This window comes from Camellia sinensis, chromosome 7 (genome assembly GCF_055761805.1).
Source record: "Camellia sinensis isolate YWXY chromosome 7, ASM5576180v1, whole genome shotgun sequence".
Lineage (NCBI taxonomy): Eukaryota > Viridiplantae > Streptophyta > Magnoliopsida > Ericales > Theaceae > Camellia > Camellia sinensis.
The window spans coordinates 87,149,397-87,170,227 of record NC_138967.1 but is presented as its reverse complement, the minus strand read 5'-3'; the positions used below and the strand labels follow the sequence as shown (position 1 = coordinate 87,170,227).

Here is a 20,831-nt window from a genome sequence, read left to right as displayed (position 1 = left end):
CAAATAATTCAAGTTTTGCTTGATAACATTCAAAAAATATTTGTCATTGCGTAATCTTACAAAAAATGAGATTAGATGTGCAATTATTTGATTTTGTCAAACCTGTTGTCTTCACTTGCTTCCAATAATGTCAAATTCTTCATAATTTTTTCTTTAATTTTTGTAAAGTAAAATCCAACTTAATGATCAAAACTTGTAACCAAATGACTACAACTTATTAAATTTCAGCCATTACCGAATACTGGTGGATTATTTGGCGCATCGAGCAGGTCAAAATCTACGCACGCCATTGGGAAGGGAAAAAAAGGGAAGAAAAGAAGATAGTGTCGAAAAATAATCAGTTTCAACCCAGTATGCAATTATTTGTAAAGAGAGGTCAAATAATTCAAGTTTTGTTTCTTGACGTTCAAAAAAATTCATGTCATTGCATAACATTACATGAAAAGAATTTACGACTGTGAGATTATTTAATTTTGAGATTCTATGTATCTCCATTTCCTTCACATAAATACCCTATTCTTAATAACATTTTCCCCCATTTTTGTATGGTAAGTCAATTATTAAAAATTATAACTTTAAGCCATTGATCAAAACTTGCAACCCATTGATTACAACTTAAAAAATTTCAGTTCATACCTAGCTCTGGTGGGCTAATAGGTGCAACGAGCAGGCTAGGATATACGCATGCCATTAGGAAAAAAAAGATAGTGCAGAAAAAATAATCAATTTATGTTCTGCAAAGCCCTATTCATGAGGGAAGGACAGATAATTCATCTTTTGCTACTTGACATTCAAAGAAATTTGTGTCATTGCATAATGTTATATGAACAGATATTATAGCTGTGTAATTATTTAATTTTGTCAATATTGTATCTCCTCTTGCATCCCATAATTTCCTATTCTTAATAATATTTTTTTACCATTTTTGTACGGAAATGCAATTATTAAAAATTAGAACTTAAACTCATTTATCAGTACTCGCAACCCGTTCACTACAACTGACAAAATTTCAGTTCTTACCGTTAATCAGAGGGCTGAGCAGATCAGCATATATGCCTAGAATTGGAAAAAACAAAAGACAGTGTTCAAAAAAAAATCAGGTTCTGTCCCGTAAACCACTATTTTCGAGCGATGTCAGTTGATTCAAGTTTTGGTTGTCAAATTCAAAAACATAAGAACTTGTAACCCATAATTCAAAAAAACTTGTAAAATTTAAGGTCTATACTGAATCCTAGTGGCTCAATCGGGCCGAGCAAGCCACCATCTATCTCTGCCACTGGAAAAAAACAAAACAAAACAAAAGAGATTGTGTTGAAAAAATAATCAATTTCTACCCAGTACACAACTATTTGTGAGGGGAGGTCATATAATTCAAGTTTTGCTTGTTGACATTCAAAAAATTCATGTCAACGCAAAGCGTTATATGAAAAAAAATTATAAGTGTAATTATTTAATTTTGTCAGACTAGCTGCGCTTGCTTTCAATGATGCCCACTTGTTAATAATATTTTTCCTCGTCGTTCTGTGGTGAAGTCAATTATTAATAATATTTCTCTAGAAATCCATTGACTACAACTTATAAAATTTGAAATCTTACCGAATGTTAGTGGATCAATCAGTACGTCCGGTAGGCTAGCACCAAGCGCCCAGTTTGTGTCAAGGTGCTGGTCTATTGGACGTATCGATTGATCCACTAGCTTCGGTAAGATTTGAAATTTTATATGTTGTAGTCAATGGGCTTCAAGTTATGGTGAACGGGTTGAAGTTGTATTTTTTAACAATTGCCTTTTCCAGAAGAAAATGGTGGAAAATATTATTTCAGAAGTAGCCATCATCGGAAGAAAGCAGAGATAGCTAGATCTACAAAATTAAATAATCACACATGTAGTTTCCTTCCATTTAACATTGTGCAATGACACATATTTTTGAATGACACGCAAAACATGAACTATTTCACCTCCCCTCACAACTTGTGGTTTACTAGATGGAAACAATTTTTTTTTTTAACGGAATCTTTCTTTTTTTCTTTTCTCTAGAGGCAGGCGCAAATGCTGGCCCGCTCGTCGTGCCTATTGGTCCCCCAGTGCCTGGTAAGAACTAATTTTTTTTTTAAGTTGTATTCAATTAGTTACAAGGTCTGAAATAATTGACTTAACCACAGAACAATGAGGAAAAATATTATTAACAAGTGGCCATCATTGAAAGCAAGCACACGTAGTTTGACAAAATTAAATAATTACACTTGTAATTTCTTTTCATATAACATTATGCACTGGCATGAAATTTTTTTAATGTCATCAAGCAAAACTTGAATTATTTGACCTTCCCTCACAAATAGTTGTATACTAGGAGTGCGCAAAATACCCAAAAACCCATTTTTTTTTTTTCCCTTCTATACATTGGTTTTGTTTTCGACCTTAAAATATCAACTTGATAGGATTGGATTGGGTCTTGATTTAGGTTAATGGCTACACCGAACCAACTTGGGACCAAAACCCATATCTACTGTAAAATATTCTGATTATATTCACGTATCTTCATGTATTTGATTTGTTGTAAACAGTAAGGTGGACTTGATATTTTTTTTTCTTTCTTTCTTTATTTCTTTTTTTTTTTTTTGGAAAACTAAGAAGGTGGGACTTGAATGCATCTGATCGTTTTATATATAAGACAAAAGTTAGGGCTCATTAAATTTCATTTCTTATCTTCATCCAGTCAACTCAAATTGTTGCTATCTACCCCTACCTTTATTCTTTGGACCCCACCTCTTTTCTTTCCTTTTTATTGCAATTTTACCCTAACATAAATTCCATCTTTACCCCATGCCTATCCTCTCTAACCCTAACCCTACCTAACCTTAGCCCCACCCGTACCCCACTAGCTCCAGTCGGGACCTCATCAATGTCCATTACTACAAAAATAGTTAAAGATCACACTTTGACAAAAAAAAGATCTCACTTTTATTGGAAGTATGATAAAAAAAATTAGATTGATATTTTAATCACACTTTAATTTGATTGAGTGATAATATTTATTTTTTATGTCACTTTTCAATTAAGTGTGATTATATATACACTGCTATTTTTTAATCACATCTTCTAATTAAAGTGTGATTATATATACACTGCTATTTTTTAATCACACTTTTTAAATAGGTGTGATTATATATATATTTTTTAATCACACATTCTAATTAAAGTGTGATTATTTATACATTTTTTAATCACACTTTTTAAATAAGTGTAATTATATATATATTTAATCACACTCCCTAAATAGGTGTGATTGTATAAAATATTTCAATTTAATTTTTATATAAAATATACAATTCCCAAATCCGCGCCTCTATTCTACTCATGAATGACAAAGGACGACTAACTACTAGAAAAGAAGGCTTTAGACATAGAACTTTTTTCAACGGTTTGAAAATCATCGCAAAAAGCAATATTTTGTGACGGCAAAAAAAATCGTCGCGAAATTAATTTTTTTGTGATGGCATTTGACTGTCACAAAAAAGGCATCGACTAAATACCATTATTAGAAATAGAAAATCCAAAGCCGTGACAAAAAGTAATATTATACACTACGGTACATTACCTGTCTTTTTTTTTTTTTTTTTACAGCACCTTTTGTTAATCCGTTGCAAAAGATTTTATTTTGCTCATTAATGATGGTCCTTAAACTCGTCGCAAAAACTTAATCCCTAATTACCTTCGCGCCCTCCCCCACCCCCTTACTTTTTCTTGCTCATCCCTAAACTTTTAGACTTCTCTTCGGATTTTTTTTTTTTAAAAAAAAATACCAGTTGTATTGGTGGTCATATTTGGTTTAATTTTCTGAAACTTGTTTAAGATTTTTTTAAAAAGACTAAAAATTAGTTTCGTGAAAAAATTAAAAATATTTATCAATTTTATATAACTTTACAAAGGATATGAGTAATTTTTAAAAATCAAAAAATCGATCCCTATAAATAAAGCATGAATGCTGGGTGTTGTAATTCCAAAATGACGTCGTTTTGAGCCGTAACTCTGAACAAAACCCTTTCACTTTCTCTCTATCGCACTATCTGTGTGTGTGTGTGTGTCATGTCTCTGCAAAAACTCTTCAAACCCCTACCCTCACTCTCCATCAGACCCCAAATCCCAAACCCTCCTCTCTCTCTTTTGCAAAAACTCTTCAAAACCCTCACTCTCTCTCTCTCTCTCTCCATCAGACCCCAAATCCAAAACCCAAACCCTAACTGACATAACAATGAGTGAGAAGGAGAATATGGACAAAGAAAATACACACAGACAGAGCTCTGAACCAGAAGAAAAGAACAAAGAAAGAGAAGTAACGGAGAGAGAAGACGGCCGAAAGGAGACGGAAGAGACGAACCCATGCAAAGAACACTTCCACCCTTCAACCAGGTTTGTAGATTCAAACTAGGGTTTTGATTTGGGGATTTTCACTAAAAAATCAAGGTTTTGATTGAGCAATTCCAAAATTATGTAAAATTAGTGAACCTTAAGGAACTCTAGGTTCTTGAATTAATTCTGAAAGCATGTGATTATATTGTTTTAGATTGTGAATTTTTCTCTTTTTTTATAAACTTCTTGAATCTGAGTTGGGAAAAATATCTTTAATGTCAATTACTTATTGTGAAATTGGGTTCTTTAATGGGTTGAACACAATTTTTTTTTTTAATTTGTTATTCTAAAACAATTGATGTTCTGTTACTAAACTTAGGATCCTTTAACTTAGTTGTGATTGTATAAAAAAAATTAAAAAAAAAAAAATTCTTGAATCTAAAATTAGAGAACCCTAAAGGAATTCCAAGTTCTTGAACTAATTTTGAAAGCATGTGATTGTATAAAAATTAGTTTCTTGAATTAATTTTTTTTTCTTTGGTTTAAGTTCAATTTAATTTGCAGCGAGTTGAAAAATTAGCTTAAGTGGTTAATTCATGTTAGTTGAAAATTTTGTTTCAATAGTTCTTGCTTATGAGTACATAATTTATTTGCTACTAATTTTCTTCACAAATCTCTGTCTCTCAAATTATTATTTCAGTGTTTTTTATTTTAATTTGGACTTGGACAATTAGGGATATAGTTTATTGCCATTGATTGATTGGTGTAGCTCCATTTTAAAAAATAAATTGGTACAGACACACTTTGGTTATACTTTAATGGGACGGTTGTTTTGGATAAAACTAGAACCTAGATCACAAGTATTCTTGAAAAGGAAGATATGTACATTTAACAATATTTACTTGCTCTACACCTATGATCTATTAAAAAGTTTAGCAATGAAACTCAAATCCATTTGCTTGGACTCAGCTAATAGTGTCCTTTCTCCTCATTATCTTATGTTATTCTCGATGAAGTCAGCCTGTGTATTTGTAACCAATTGATACATTCTCTTTTTTCAAATTCTCTCTTCTTTCTTTTTTAAAGCTTTGCATTAATAAATGGGTGGGGATTGTTGGGAAAATGCTTAAGCTCCAGACCAAAAAACCACTTCATAAGCATGTGGTGGTTGTAAAACAGAGTGAGTGAGGAAGGTCTAAAGGTGAAATTTCATGGTCAAATTCAACTTCCTTTGCTTGGCTGACTATATCATAAATGTTCATATTGTCACTTCTTTCAGCTCTCAACTAGGTGGATGAAAAATGTTTATCTTTAGCAAAGTTATTTTTTCGTTAAAATTTACAGAGATATGGAAGCCTTTTCTTATAATAATGTTTTGTTTTCTATTATTTTGTTACTTGGTTTCCTGTGGTTTAACAGGTCATAGGGAATTACTAGTTTCAATTCGTTTCAACGAACCTGGATGGCAATGGTCAGGATGCTTTTTACCAGATCATCTGGGTGATACTCAGGTGAAAATGCAGAATCATGTTTCTGGTGCAATCAGTATGATACGTGTAATTACCACATTATGTTGAATTAGCATGAGGTAGTGCCTCTTTTAATTTTATTTTTTTAGCTTGCATCTTTTAAGGCCAGACGCATTGTTTTGTGAATATACTTGTTTAGTGTTTACCTGTAACAACCCACATTTATGTCTTAGTCATGTTCATGAGCATTTGCATGATTATGACTCGTCAAGCTTGCATTTGTATGTTTGTGACTTGTTTTGCCTAAGTAAGGTCCATGCCTTGTTTTGTGTTTATGTAATTTGCCTAAGTGTTGTGTGCATGCTTTGTTCCTTCCTTGGTGTCTCAAGCCTAAGTCATGTTAAGCCTAGATCATTCCAAGCCGAGGTCACCTTCAGTCTAGAATTATCTTGGAACCACTTCGTTTGACCTCCACCTTCGCCTTGACATATTGGCCGAGATGTCATTATCTAGGCCAAGGTGTTCATCACCAAGGCCGAGATGTGTATTATCTAGGCCGAGATGTTACCTTTGCACCTAAGTGATCTTGTCCTGGAGTGGTATGACCTAGACCGAGGTGTGGCACATCTAGGCCAGGGTGTGGCAGAGCTTAGTCAAGTGTTGTCCTTCCTAACTGCGGTCATTGTCACCTTAGTTGCCGAAGTCTTGTTCTTAGCCGATGTCATCACTTGCCGGAGTACCTTACCGAGTAGCTTGCTAGATACATTTTGTCATAGTCTTGTCTTGTCAATCTATCACCTTTTTAAGGAGAGCCAACTAGCCGTTGCCACGTGTCCGAGTTGAGTGTTAAGTCAGCTGATAGAGAGAGAAAACCTATCATTTCTATATCTTTGTTTTGAAGAGGAGAGAGAAGCTCTAGAAGAGGGAGAGAAGTTCTTGAGGGAGAGTAGATTTCCAAGCTTGATCCCTAGAGATCGAACCGTTAGATCCGTGTTCTAAGGTTAGATTCTTGATCTGTTCTTGTCGTTCTTCATGTTTATGTTATTGCATTGTATGATTGAATATGATTTGTAAGCCATGGATTGCTTTGAAGTTCGATTTTAGAAGAGAAAATAGCATTCATGTGTTCTTCAAGAAAAGTCATATTTTGATCTGAAATTTCATGCCAAGATCCATGTTTTTGTGTTTGTTTTCACATGATTTTCAAGTATGGATACCCAGGTCCATGTTTTCGAACTCTTAGCATGAAATCCCAGATTTTGTAATAAAGAAGTTATGATTTTAGCATTCATGTTCTTCATGGTCTTCATGTTCATGTTCTTCTTGTTCTTCACGGGTGGAAACCCAGATCTCCAGACCTCACTTCCCGAGGTGTAGTCGCCGAGATCACTCTTACCTAGACCTCACACTTAGGCCAAGTATCGTATCTCACCTTGGCCTACCTTGCATGATCATTTACACTTTTAGTTTGTCTTGTGCGCACCTCGGCATGCAGCCGCATGCCGAAGCCTAGGTAGCCACATCTCGGCCAGGAGGTGTGGGACCTCGGCAAAGACCTGGTTGGTACCCAGCATGTCTTCCTGACATGTAAAACAGTGTTTTGACTTCCAGCATGTTTTCCCGAGATCATTTGCATGCATGTAAGACTTGTTTTGAGAAGTACGTTCAGTAGACTTTGCCATGTGTTTGTAGGACTTGGACCTTTGCCTTGATCCCGACGTCCCAAGAACTAGGTGAGTGGTATTTTTAATAAAGCTATGTTATAAGGTTTTGATAAAGCTTTGCCTTGTTTTGATAAAAGTATTTGTTAAGCATGAATGATATCCCTATTTTATGTATCAAGTATAAGCTTTGTTTTGGATGACATTCTTGGAACCGTCCTTTCGTGTTAGGGGACTTAGGCCTAAGTAACACCGTCCTTTCGTGTTAGGGGACGTTAAGCCTAGGTAACATAGTCCGTCCGTGCTAGGGGACTATAAGCATTTGTAGCACAATCTTTGGAAGTCCGTACGTGCCAGAGGGGCTCTAAGTATTTGTGGCACAAGTCCTTCCGTGCTAGGGGACTTTAAGCCTAGGTAGCACAAGTCCTTTCGTGCTAGAGGACGTTAAGCCTAAGTAGCACCCTTGTTAAGATATCAGCCACTTACGGACTATGAACGGGTGTGCTCGATGCCGAGATTATGCTTTTGTTTTGCCAGAATGTCATCACCACATGTTTTAAGTTGACGTATGTTAAGTAAGTAAGTAAGTTTTGAAAGACCAAGGTTCGATGGATGTTTTATTTCAAGTCAAGCTAAGCTATGTTATGTATGGTTTTGACAAGGATATACTATGTATTGTTTTGAAAAGACCTCGGGAATCATTCATTTAACCCCTTTATTACTTGTACCATTCACTGAGTATCCAAGCTCACCCTCCCTATGTATGTATGTAGGTAACAAGCAAGAAGTCGGCTACGCCGAGATGTGTGTTTTGTATGTTTGTTATGCGGCAGTGAGGATGTCGGCAATCTGGAAGATTATGTTTCTTGACTTGTATTTCATGAATTTTGTTTATGTCGGCTTGAGAAGCCTTTTATCAAGATGTAAAGATGTATGCCATTCCATTTGACTTATGCACTGCTCTTATGGACCACTTATAATGTAAATTATTGCTTCCGCACATGTTAACCCCATATATTTATACTCTGATTGTGTGTGAATTTTGTAAGTGGCCTTCGGTAATCACAGATTACTGGCCATCACGGCACCATCCTACTAGGGGCGGGTTGGAGTCGTGACATTACCCTTTCTGTCAGAGGGATCCAATATCACATTATTTATATCTCAATGTAGTGTAATCCAAGGGTCAACTTCTTTCTTGTTTCTATATGTAATATATTCTTTAATTAGTGGATGATTATTTGTTTTGCAAGATGGCACCTAAGGTTATGGAGCAATTACATGGTTATGACTTCAAGTCTGTTTACATGTTTCTTGCAAGTGTTCTTTCTTGTTTTTTATTTTTTTAATTATATACTGTGAAGTGTTCTCATTTCAATAATATTCCTACAAGGCTGATATTTGGTCTTTTGGCATTACTGCTTTAGAGCTTGCCCATGGCCATGCTCCTTTTTCAAAGTATCCTCCAATGAAGGTGCATACATTATGTGAAGTCACATGCTTTTATCTGCATCTTTGATGGAAGTAACATCTCATAATCCAATGCTAATTCACAATTGTCAGGTATTGCTTTTGACCTTGCAAAATGCTCCATTTGGCCTTGATTATGACAGAGACAAGAAGTTTTCCAAGGTATGTGCCTATAAATGTGGCTATAATTTTAGTGTTACTGTACTTTGCCTTAAACACTTGTATGTTTATAGCAGAGGAAAGTGGTTTTCATTGTTGATTTTCCTTAATTTATAATCATGTTTCACCTATATATATGATTCAATTACTTCCTTTTGTTGACCTTTCATCCAATAAAAATATAATAAAATTGTCCTATTAGAATTCTTGATTTTCTTATTAATGTTTTTTTCCCGTTTCAAATTTGTCTATATCTATTATCCATTTTTATTGATGTTCAAATTTTTTTCAGCATTGTCATTTTTTCCTGTACTCAAAACAATTGAATTTTTTGATTTTCCTTTTGTGTTTGTTAGTGTGTTTAAAGTCGAAGTTGAAGAGATGAATCCAGAAGTTTTACAACCTAGATTTGTTAAGGTAATAATGGTTATCCTTCGTATATCATTCTTTCTCAAGCTCCATTTGTTTGATCATCATATAATTGGATGATTTTTAAATTTTTTTTTTTATATTTATTTATTTATTTCATTTTTCAATGTTTGGTTGCATGAGAAATGGGTAAAAAGAATTTTCTCAATGAAAATATTTGATGACCTTGTAGCGATGGTTTGTTGCGCAACAATAAAATAATGTTTATGATTATGACATTGTTCTCTCATCCAACCAGTTGACAATGTAAATGCAGATGACAAACAATCACAAATTCGTAAGGTAATTGAATTAACAAAATTATTTTTATGGTAAACAGAGTAACTAAAAATGTCCTTTACTTAAAATTATTCTCTTGGTTTTGGTTGTGATTTGTTTCTTTGCTTTGTGATTTGTTGCTCTTATTTTTTTTTTTTTTGGGTGTGTGTGTGTTTGTTTGTTTTATAGGTGTGATGGTAGAGAAATGAATCTTTTCACTCACTCTCCGTTGATGTTTACTCCTCAGGTCAGTTCCTTCATATTCCCTCTCTTTTAGTTCATATCTTGCATTGTTTTTTGTATACAAATCTGTGCTTTTGGCTCCTAAGTTGGGATTCAGAATATATATAACGTATTTATGAAATTTGGTCTTTTTAGCAAATGGTTGATTTATTAATGTGTCAATAGGATACTTTATATGTGAAAATGCTACTACTTAGGTGATTAAGTTGATATGATGAAACCTTTTTGGTTGGGGATTATTTTTTTCCTTTTCCGTTTTTCTGTAGTTGGCTATACACACTACTTGTTTGATGGAGGTCTAAGAATAGTTGAAGAAGCTATTGGAAGATACATTGTGTGACGCTTGATTCATGTATATTTACGAAATTGTGGATTCTTCTATCTTAGAACTATGTATTTGTTAAGCTTTGTGTTGTCATATTTTTCTTTATCTTTTTTTTTTTTTTTTTTTGCTTTTGTTGTGGTAGGAGTTAGTTGGTGGAAAGGAATATGATTCCCAGTTAAGGAAGCATTTTCCTTTTAAAAGGTGAAATCCTTCTAAATAATAGTTGCATATGTTTTTCTTATATTTTGGGTCTGCATTTTGGTGCTTTGTGCTCATTTAAGACTCTGTGTTTGTTAAGTTTTGTATCGTCATTTTATTTATTAATTCATTATTATTTTTAAATCAAGTAAAAAAGTGCCCAAACAAATTTTTTCTTGGGGGCGACAATATGAGGTGGGGTGGGCATTGCATCAGCAGTTATATAATTGTCAAGATGCCCTAAAACATTAGGAGCATAGAAAATCCAAATAGAAAAAAAGATAGCAAAGTTTTGCTCCATGTGTGTGTGTGTGTGTCTTGGCTTCGTAATGTTGGTGGAAAGGAATATGATTCCCAGATAAGAAAAGCATTCTCCTCTCAAAAGGTGAAATCCTTAAAAATTTATTAAGTATCATGTTTTTCTTGTGTTTTGGATCTTTGATTTTGGTGCTTCGTGCAAATTTGTCAAGTATCATGTTTTTCTTGTATTTTGAATCTTGATTTTGGTGTTCCCGTAAAATTGATTAGTTCCACATTTGCAATGATCTAACAGTTTCTTTTTTGTTATGGTCTGCTGGAAATTTGTGTTAGTGCATATAATATGATAGTGGTGTTGGTGGTAGATAGTGGCATGTATAGAATATGATAGTGGTGTTGGTGGTAGATAGTGGCATGTATATAATATGATAGTGGTAGATAGTGGTAATATATAATATGTAAGTGGCATATAATGGGTTATAATGATGTTTGTAATATCTCCTATATAAGGAGTGTCATTTGGTCTTGTAAAATAAGAAGTTTTGAATATAACAGAAATATATTCCTTTTTCCTCATATTTTCGGAGTTCTTCTTTCTCATATTTTCTAAGTTGGTATCAGAGCAACAAAAAACGCAGCAGCCCTAAAACCGTCATAGCCATGTCGGAAGTCACGTCCGAAACCACTTCAACCCCTGCCGCTGCCATTCCGGTGAAAACGTCCAACTCTCACTCTGTCCAAATCACCACCATCCGCCTAAATGGTGATAATTTTCTCCGCTGGTCACAATCTGTCCGGATGTATATCCGTGGGCAAGGAAAGATCGGTTACATCACTGGTGACAAGAAGGCTCCTGTTGTTAATGATCCGCTGTTCGACAGTTGGGACGCTGAAAACTCCATGGTTATGACATGGTTGGTCAATTCTATGGAGGAGGATATAAGCTCTAATTACATGTGCTATCCTACTGCACAAGAATTGTGGGATAATGTTAGTCAGATGTATTCTGACCTAGGAAATCAATCTCAAGTTTTCGAATTAACTTTGAAGTTGGGAGAGATTCGTCAAGGAGATGATTCTGTCACCAAATATTTCAATTCGTTGAAAAGGTTGTGGCAGGATCTTGACATCTTCAACACATACGAATGGAAATCGGTTGACGACTGCAACCACCACAAGAAAACTGTGGAAGACAGCCGTATTTACAAGTTTCTTGCCGGCCTCAACATTGAGTTCGATGAAGTGCGAGGAAGAATTATTGGCAGACCTCCTCTCCCATCCATTGGCGAAGTATTTGCCGAAGTCAGAAGGGAAGAGAGCCGAAGGAGCGTCATGCTTAAGAAAAAAGGTACTGGTGAATCAATTGAAATTTCTGCTTTAATTAGCAATGCTGCGGCCAACAAGGCTGCAAATTACCAGCGCAGGTTTGATGATAAGCCACGGGTCTGGTGTGATTTTTGCAACAAGCCTCGCCATACACGCGAAACGTGTTGGAAGATCCATGGCAAACCTGTCAACTGGAAAAGCAGCAAACAAGGAGAGAAGAATCGTGGCTTTCCTACCGCTAATGAAGCCGATTCAGGTCCCTTCAACAAAGAGCAGATTGATCAACTCTTAAAGCTGATAAAATCCAACTCCTCATCCGGTACTCCTAATGTTTTGTTGGCACAAACAGGTAGAAATCCTAAAGCCTTCTCTTGCCTAAACTTCTCTCCGTGGATCATAGATTCCGGTGCCTCCGATCACATGACTAGTTTTTCCCATTTATTTAGTACCTATTTCCCTTGTTCTGGTCATGACAAAATCAGAATAGCCGATGGTAGTTTTTCACCTATTGCAGGAAAAGGATTTATTAAACTAACTGAGAAAATTAATCTCAATGCTGTTCTTCACGTCCCCAACTTAGCCTGTAACCTTTTGTCTGTCAGTAAACTATCTAAGGATTCTAATTGTCGTGTTATATTTTTTGAATCCCATTGTGAATTTCAGGACCAGAACTCGGGGATGATGATTGGGCGTGCTAGGATGCTTGAAGGTCTTTACTACTTTGATGAAGTACCTGTTAGTAATAAAAAAGCTCAGAGCTTTAATAGTACTAGTTCAATCTCTGTTCGAGAAAAAATAATGCTATGGCACTATAGGCTAGGACATCCTAGTTTTCTTTATCTGAAACATTTATTTCCAGAATTATTTAAAGGGATTGATTGTTCTTCTTTTCATTGTGAAAGTTGCATTTTTGCAAAATTTCATCGCTCTACTTATTTGCCAAAACCTTACCAGACTTCCAAACCTTTTTATTTGATTCATAGTGATGTTTGGGGCCCTTCTAAAATCACTACTCTTTCTGGTAAAAGATGGTTTGTTACATTTATTGATGACCATACCCGCTTATGTTGGATTTATTTGATGAATAAAAAATCTGACGTGAAAAATTTATTCACAAATTTTTACAATATGATTGAAAACCAATTTCAAACCAAAATTGGTATTTTACATTCTGATAATGGAACAGAATATTTCAATGAGCAGTTGGGTGAGTTTTTGGAAAAAAAAGGGATTTTTCATCAATCTACATGTCGGGATACCCCTCAACAAAATGGCATTGCAGAACGAAAAAATAAACATCTACTTGAAGTTGCACGTGCTATAATGTTTTACATGCATGTTCCTAAATATTTATGGGGTGAAGCAATTTTAACAGCCTCTTATTTGATAAACAGGATGCCTACAAAGGTGTTAACATACAAAACACCTTTCGATTGTCTCAAAGCTTTTTTTCTTGACACGAGGTTATTTTCTGATTTACCCGCCAAAGTTTTTGGATGTACTGCCTATGTTCATGTTCCTAGTCAATTTCGTTCAAAACTTGACCCCCGTGCTATAAAATGTGTTTTTTTGGGTTATTCTTCAAACAAAAAGGGGTATAAGTGTTTCGATCCTCAAACCAAGAAATTTCATGTGAGTATGGATGTGTCATTTGTGGAAACAAAATCCTATTTCCCCAACACTTCTCTTCAGGGGGAGACAAGTGGAGTAGAAGACCGTTTTTGGGATATTTCTATCCCGCTCCCCAATGTCATTTATCCTACACAAAAATCACATCTGTCTGATAATGATCACCTAGGAGAACCAAGTTCTATGGTGCCTAGTCAAGAAGATTCTTGTTTAGGGGGAGAAGTACTACAAAATGATCTAAATCCTGAGCTTCAGGTTTATACTAGGAAGCGATTTCATCTGAGGAATAATGACCTGAATGTCCATCCTAATGACCCGAATGTCCACCCGAGTTCTGGCATCGAAATTTTAGGTAATCCTATTCCTTCTATTTCCGACCTTGATGTTCCTATAGCAATTAGGAAAGGTGTCCGAAATTGCATTAAACATCCTATTGCAAATTACCTCTCCTATCAAAGACTGTCTAAAAACCATAGAGCTTTCACATCTAGGATTTCACACTTGTTTGTTCCAAGAAATATACAGGAAGCATTGGATGATCCGAATTGGAAATTAGCAGTCATGGAGGAGATGAATGCTTTAAGGAGAAGTGGTACTTGGGAGATAGTTGATCTACCCAAAGACAAGAAAACAGTTGGGTGTAAATGGGTGTTTACGATAAAATGTAACGCAGATGGAAGCGTTGAGAGATACAAGGCGAGACTGGTGGCTAAAGGCTTCACTCAAACTTATGGGATCGACTATCAGGAGACGTTTGCTCCTGTTGCTAAAATAAATTCCATCAGAGTACTGTTATCTCTTGCAGTAAATTCAGATTGGCCTCTACATCAACTTGACATTAAGAATGCATTTCTCAATGGTGATCTTGAAGAGGAGGTGTTCATGAGCCTACCGTCGGGATTTGAGCAGAGACTTGGAAGCGATAGAGTATGCAGATTGAACAAGTCATTATACGGACTCAAACAATCACCAAGAGCGTGGTTTGAACGCTTTGGGAAGGCAGTTATCAGTTGTGGCTTCTCGCAGAGTCAAGCAGATCACACAATATTTTATAAACATTCAAAAAACAGTAAAATTGCAATTTTGATTGTTTATGTTGATGACATCATTTTAACTGGTAATGATGAAGCAGAGTTAGCAGCCCTCAAAGAGAAACTCGCAAAAGAATTTCACATTAAGGATCTGGGAGCTCTCAAGTATTTCCTCGGAATGGAATTTGCAAGATCCAAGGAAGGTATATTCGTTAATCAGAGAAAATATGTTCTTGATCTCCTTGGAGAAACAGGTATGCTTGGTTGTAAGATGGTGGAGACTCCGATCGAGCCTAACTTGAAGTTAAGTCTCCTTTTTTTTATTTTATAGCTTTTGGTCCCTGTTTTGTGGCTAGTGTATGACTTCAATTTGTGAACCTCTGTTTCGGTCATTGGAATTGTATCAATTCTGTATGATTTTAACAAGCAACTTACTTTTGATGTATTGAAGGCGAGTGCCTCAGCACAGATGTGGGCTAGCACCCACAATGATACTCTCAAAGAGAAAATGTCTGCACTCGTCTCCGCTTTGTCTGCCTGTCAAGATAAAATGGGTACAGGATATCTTTCTGCTTTTCCTCCTGAGCTATTTGATTGTTTTGAAGCTATAAAACCAGTTTGGGCACCATATTACACCATTCACAAGGTATAAACTACTATAGTTGTTTACTAATTTGTTTATTATATACCATTGATATTAACACTTCCTACATCAACAGATACTGGCAGGTCTTTTGGATCAACACATATTTGCCAATAATGATCAAGCTTTAAAGATGGTGACATGGATGGTTGACTACTTTTACAAGCTGTTCAGAATGTGATAGTGAAGTACACTATTGAAAGACACTGGCTATCATTAAATGAAGAAACTAGCGGCATGAATGATGTCCTTTATAGGTTGTACACAATAACGGTGCATAAAATTCATCTAGGAACCTCCTTAGCTCTTCATCGTGGTAAAGTAGCATGATTATCTGTTATATTTTTTGTATCAAATATCAGCCTGAATGACTGGGTTCGTAAGGCATTTGGAAATTCCACATAATAGCAAAAGGAGTCATAAACATCATATATTCACTTCCTATAGAGCATTAGGGCAATCTGCAAAAGGAGTTTCATCCAATCTGCAATTATGCAAAGAATTTGGCACCTTCTTTTGCTTTGAATATCTGTAGTGCGATTATGCCCTTAATTCCAACAAATATTGCATTGAACAAACGAATGTCATTTAACAATCCCAAATACCCTATATAGAGCTGTAAAAGCTGATTTGATAAGTGGCAACACTTAATGAGATTTTTGTAAATTGTCACAATTGGTCAGGGATTTTGGTTTAATAGGTCTTTTTCATTGGGGTTGGGGGGGTTGGGAAGAAGGGTTACTGAAGTGTTGTTGGCCCTTCGTAGATTATCACTACATTGTTTTTCCCGTATATGCAAATTCTCTTATAATTTCAAACTTATTTTTTGACAAGGCCGTTTGTTTGTTGTGACTATGTGTAGGGAGATTCAAAACATTTATTGTTGGCTCACCTTTTTGACAAACCCTGCTTTCTAGGATTGCTTGCGATAAAGGTAATTATTGTTTCTTTTGTTTAATTACTTTAAACTTGTATTGGTAAATAGATTGTATTAAATTTTTGAGGCAATGTGGTGATGGCATACAAGCAGTGAATAGGGCTGTCCAAAGGTGCCACTAGATTCTTGAACTATTTGTGCATAAAATTGATCACATGGAATAATAGTTTGTTATGCATACATGTCGTAGTTTGCCGGATATAGAAATAATGGAGATAAATATTGAGTTGGACTTTGGATGTCGAGAGTAGTGTACATTCCAACTTTAAAGCAAGGATGCGGTAAAAAAACCAGCTGCCCTTGATTATTGAAATATTGCACTACTTGAACAATTCTAACATGAAAAATTGATGGGAAATTGATGCGAAAACCGTGCTCCTTAGATAGCCAATTACTTAATGTCAACTAAGTCAATCAGTTCTCTAGTCACCTCAAGCAAGAATTTTGGTTCTTGATGAAGCCACTACTTCAGTTGATTCAACTACAGATAATCCTATCCAGAAGATCATCTGAACAGAGTTTAGGGACTACACCGTGTGCACTATTGCTCATCGTATCCCAACTGTTATTGACAGCGATCTAGTTCTGGTCCCCAGTGATGGTGCATATACTAATACTTCCCATTTCTTCTTCCATTTAGTGGACATAAGTGTTGCTGCAATCTGTAGAACTTTTTCCTAAGAATTTTAGTATAATCTGCATTTGGTAATGTTTTTAATTTTCACGGGTATCCAAAAAATTTTCATTTCTTTTTCTTTTAAACTTTTGACAAGATAAATTAAATTAGTAAAAGGCTCTAGAAGAGAAAGCTGCCCTTGTAGATCTGTAGGAACAATATCAACACCCACAACTCTTTAGATATCTTACGATGAATAATTCCTGACTCTGCATCTTGTTTTTCACTAGTAACACCAAGCACAATGTGTTTGCATTGAATCAAATTTTCCAAGATTCATCAAATTTTTTTGATGTTCTTGAAATGATGGAAACTCAAGGAGATTATGGTATACAAGAGTATATATCTAAGCTTGATTCTCAGGATATGCAGGTGAATATGTATCTTGATTAAGAGTTAACTTTTAGAATGTAAATATGGGTTTGAGAGAGTTGTTGGTCTTCGAAGTCAAAGTCTTAGGTTTGATATTTTACACTGTAAAAATATTAGAGAGTTTTGCTTCTCATTTCTCAACTTGAGTATGATGGTATGGCAAGTATTATCTAAAAATGATTCACTCTCTTTGGCTCACAGTAATTGCTGGAAGCTGAATGAAGGCCGTTGCTTCTTGATCCTCTTGTGACTTGTCCCATCAAATTTATTAACATAATGTTTCTACAACTCCAAGGTTGTTTGTACAGTCGATCTTTGTTTTTATTTTCATCTCTCTCTCTGAAGTATCTAAGTATCAAAGTCACTTATAGGTCATATTCCATTACAGTTCTGTTTTCATTTTTCTTTTCGCTTTTCACTTCTATGAATTTATGCATTTGAAATACCCAGAATTTATTAGATTTGGAATCCATTGATGCCAAGTTTTAACCGGTAATCTTTCTTATAGAACATCAAAACTTGAGTCTAATATTTGGAATTTGTTTTAGAACAATTTCTCAGTTTTTTTATCATTTAATTCCCAGTGAAATTTTAGTCTATGTTGTGTTTCTGCTGCACACACTAACAGAAAGCTCATGAAACTTAGTTTTGCAGGTCAAGTGACACAGTTTGATAGTCCAGCAAGGTTATTAGATGACAAGTCTTCCATGTTTCTTAAGTTGGTGTCAGAGTACTCATCTAGATCAACTAGCTGCTCTTTGCATAACCATTTAGCCTTGTTTTATAGATGGAATCCTTCACTAATAGCTTGGTTCTTTCTTTCCTTTGATCACTTGAATTTCTAAATTCTAGGGCGTATTTGGTTTCTATTTTAGTCAACCAACACTTCACCCCTAAAGAATTCAAGTTTCTTTCTCATCAAAAATTGAGTATATATATATTTATTTATTTATCAGTACGTATTTCTGGGTAATATAAAGTGTATTGAGTGCGAATTAGCTTCTTGTTGTTGTAGATGTATTGGTTAAATTATCAATTTTAGTGCTAAATCTGATTCTCTGGCCATTTCTGTTGTTGTTTGTTATGTTTAGCCATTTGTTTATTTTGGGTACTTGGAACTTTAACTTGTTTATAAAATACTCTCTTTGGTTTATGTGTCTTTTGGTTTATTTTTCTCTTTGGCCATTTCTCTTTGGTTTATTTTTTTGTCACTAGTTTGCTTTTTTAGGTGTGCTATTGATGTGTAAGTAATGGGTTTGTGACATTCATTTCAAAGGTTGTTTCTTGTAGTGATTGATTTATCTTAATCTATTATGGTTTAATGGTAAGGGAGGGTAATAACAGCTGACTATTTGCAAAAAAATTGTGCTCTAGGTAGTAATGTTAATGTCTGCCCTTTGTGTAAAAGTGAAGTTGAATCTAGCAACCATTTCTGTTGCTAAGTCTGAGCTACTAAATTGGTGGGGTTTTCAGTGGGCAACTCCAGATTCACTCGAGGGTGTGCTCCAATGGTGGTCTGGAGTGAAGCTAAGTAAATGGGAAATGAGTGCTAGATGTGTATATAAATACTGTCATATTTATATATGGTAATCCAAACATTTTATACTAGTAATAATCAAAGTTGTTATTCATTTTCTATTGATGTAGGAGATGAATAGTCAGTATGGTGAGAAAATGTCCGATTTTGTCTTTTGTAAGACAACAACAGTCTCTACAAAAATAATAAGTTTATTCATATACTTTTAGCAGTTTCTGAATTAATTTGTATTTTTATTTTTCAGGTCAGAAATTTCTTAGAGTGATGCAAAATATGGTCAAAGAATTCAAGAACTTAGTTTTTCAAGTTTTTTCATTTTTTAATATATATAATCACAATTAAAAACTTTTTATTAATTCCTTTGTATATACTTTTGAACATTTAACTTTCATTTATGAAATATATGACGTTATTCCATTCAATATATGGTTGTGATTCAAAAATATAGTATATAGTGTGTTTTACATTCTTCAAATGTGTATACAAAAATAATATTATCATAGGTTTTATTAATTATTAATCATATTTAAAAGATGTGATCTAAATGTTATTAATCACAATTAAAAGATGTGATCTAAATATTATTAATCACTGAAAAGATGTGATCTAAATGTTATTAATCACACTTAAAAGGGGTGATTAAAAATGACTTTTTTTAATCACACTCCTAAATATCACACTTTAATAAAATTTAAAAGGTGTGATTAAATAACATACATCGCACAAAAAAAATGTGATCTTTATCTGTTTTTATAGTAGTGGTCGTCCGCTGCTCTGGCAACCCCCTTTCCCTTCTCTCTCTCTCTCTCTCTCTCTCTCTCATTGTTCTTTATTTTTGTTTTGTTAAATCATCATCAAGACTTGTTTTTAATAATGTATTGTTGATTGATTCCTTTATGTTTGTTTAGTATAATAGAACTGTGATTTTCATCCGAACTACATTAGAATGGTTTGATTTGTTTTGATTGAGTTTATTCTAATTTGGTGCTAACTTGAACCAAACCGCTTCATAAACACCCCTAACAATATCTACTTTTTCATTTTGTTTTCTAGTTTCGTATTACTTGGAATATTAACTGTCTATAAATTGCAGGACCAGTAAGATGCTTGTTATTTGTGAAGAAGTTGACTATTTCAGATTTGTTGGAAGCTTTGTCAGTTCCGGTGGATCATGCTAGCGATATCAAAGAGATTCGTGAGAGGTGCCACATAAACATTGGGACTCATGGATTCATTTTTTCGCTGCACACGGCTGTGGGGGTTTGAGATGTAGTCATGTTGTTACAGGATATAAGCAGGATTCCCTTGATTCACTGGAGGGATTTCTTGTTTGAGTTTCCAGATGTAGTTAGGGTTACGTATTACTAGGAGGACATAGCTGGGGAGAGTAGGTTGCATCTCATTGTTAGAGATGTCGATGATGATGCAAGCTAGGCATTGCAATATGTAAAACATATATACATTTTTTCATTTCACTTGGGAATGATACATGCTCTCTTAATATAGTGGAAGTCCAATCACTCTCTCATTACTTTTTTTGAATAAGCAGTGTCTCATTACTTGAAAGGAAGTCCTTGAAATAACACAGATTATAAATTGAAATTTTTAACTTAAATGTAAAATTAGTTTCAGATTTTTACAGGGCAAATTTTAGTTTACTCTCTTATAGTGTGGCTCATGTGTGGATTACTTACCTGTCATTTGGAAATAACAATACAATCCTCTTGTGTTTTATGGATTGAAGTGGATTGTTAGGCCGTTAACGATTTAATAAAAAAGACTAAAATACTATTATACATAAGTAACGTAAGTGTGAAAATTGCGGATCTTTTTGTTTTATTTCATGTGCAATTTATCCCATT

The 20,831-nt window shown here is 34.7% G+C and overlaps 1 protein-coding gene across 42 annotated transcripts in view; it reads left to right on the top strand.

The window, feature by feature from the left end:
- LOC114286266 (uncharacterized) overlaps positions 1–20,497 on the top strand; it is a 35,812-nt gene extending 15,315 nt beyond the window's left edge. For 6 of the 42 annotated variants that reach the window (XM_082878429.1, XM_082878426.1, XM_082878397.1 and 3 more), the window contains 11 exons: positions 2,036–2,089; positions 5,768–5,859; positions 7,510–7,550; positions 8,906–8,952; positions 9,042–9,110; positions 9,464–9,524; positions 9,984–10,041; positions 15,256–15,450; positions 15,524–15,763; positions 16,310–16,381; positions 20,023–20,497. In XM_082878429.1, coding sequence (XP_082734555.1) covers positions 2,036–2,089; positions 5,768–5,859; positions 7,510–7,550; positions 8,906–8,952; positions 9,042–9,082 — 275 coding nt within the window. In that variant the 3' untranslated portion in view covers positions 9,083–9,110; positions 9,464–9,524; positions 9,984–10,041; ... (2 more) ...; positions 16,310–16,381; positions 20,023–20,497. The other 36 variants (XM_082878431.1, XM_082878437.1, XM_082878415.1 and 33 more) reach the window with 35 other exon arrangements.
- The last annotated feature ends 334 nt before the right edge of the window (positions 20,498–20,831 follow it).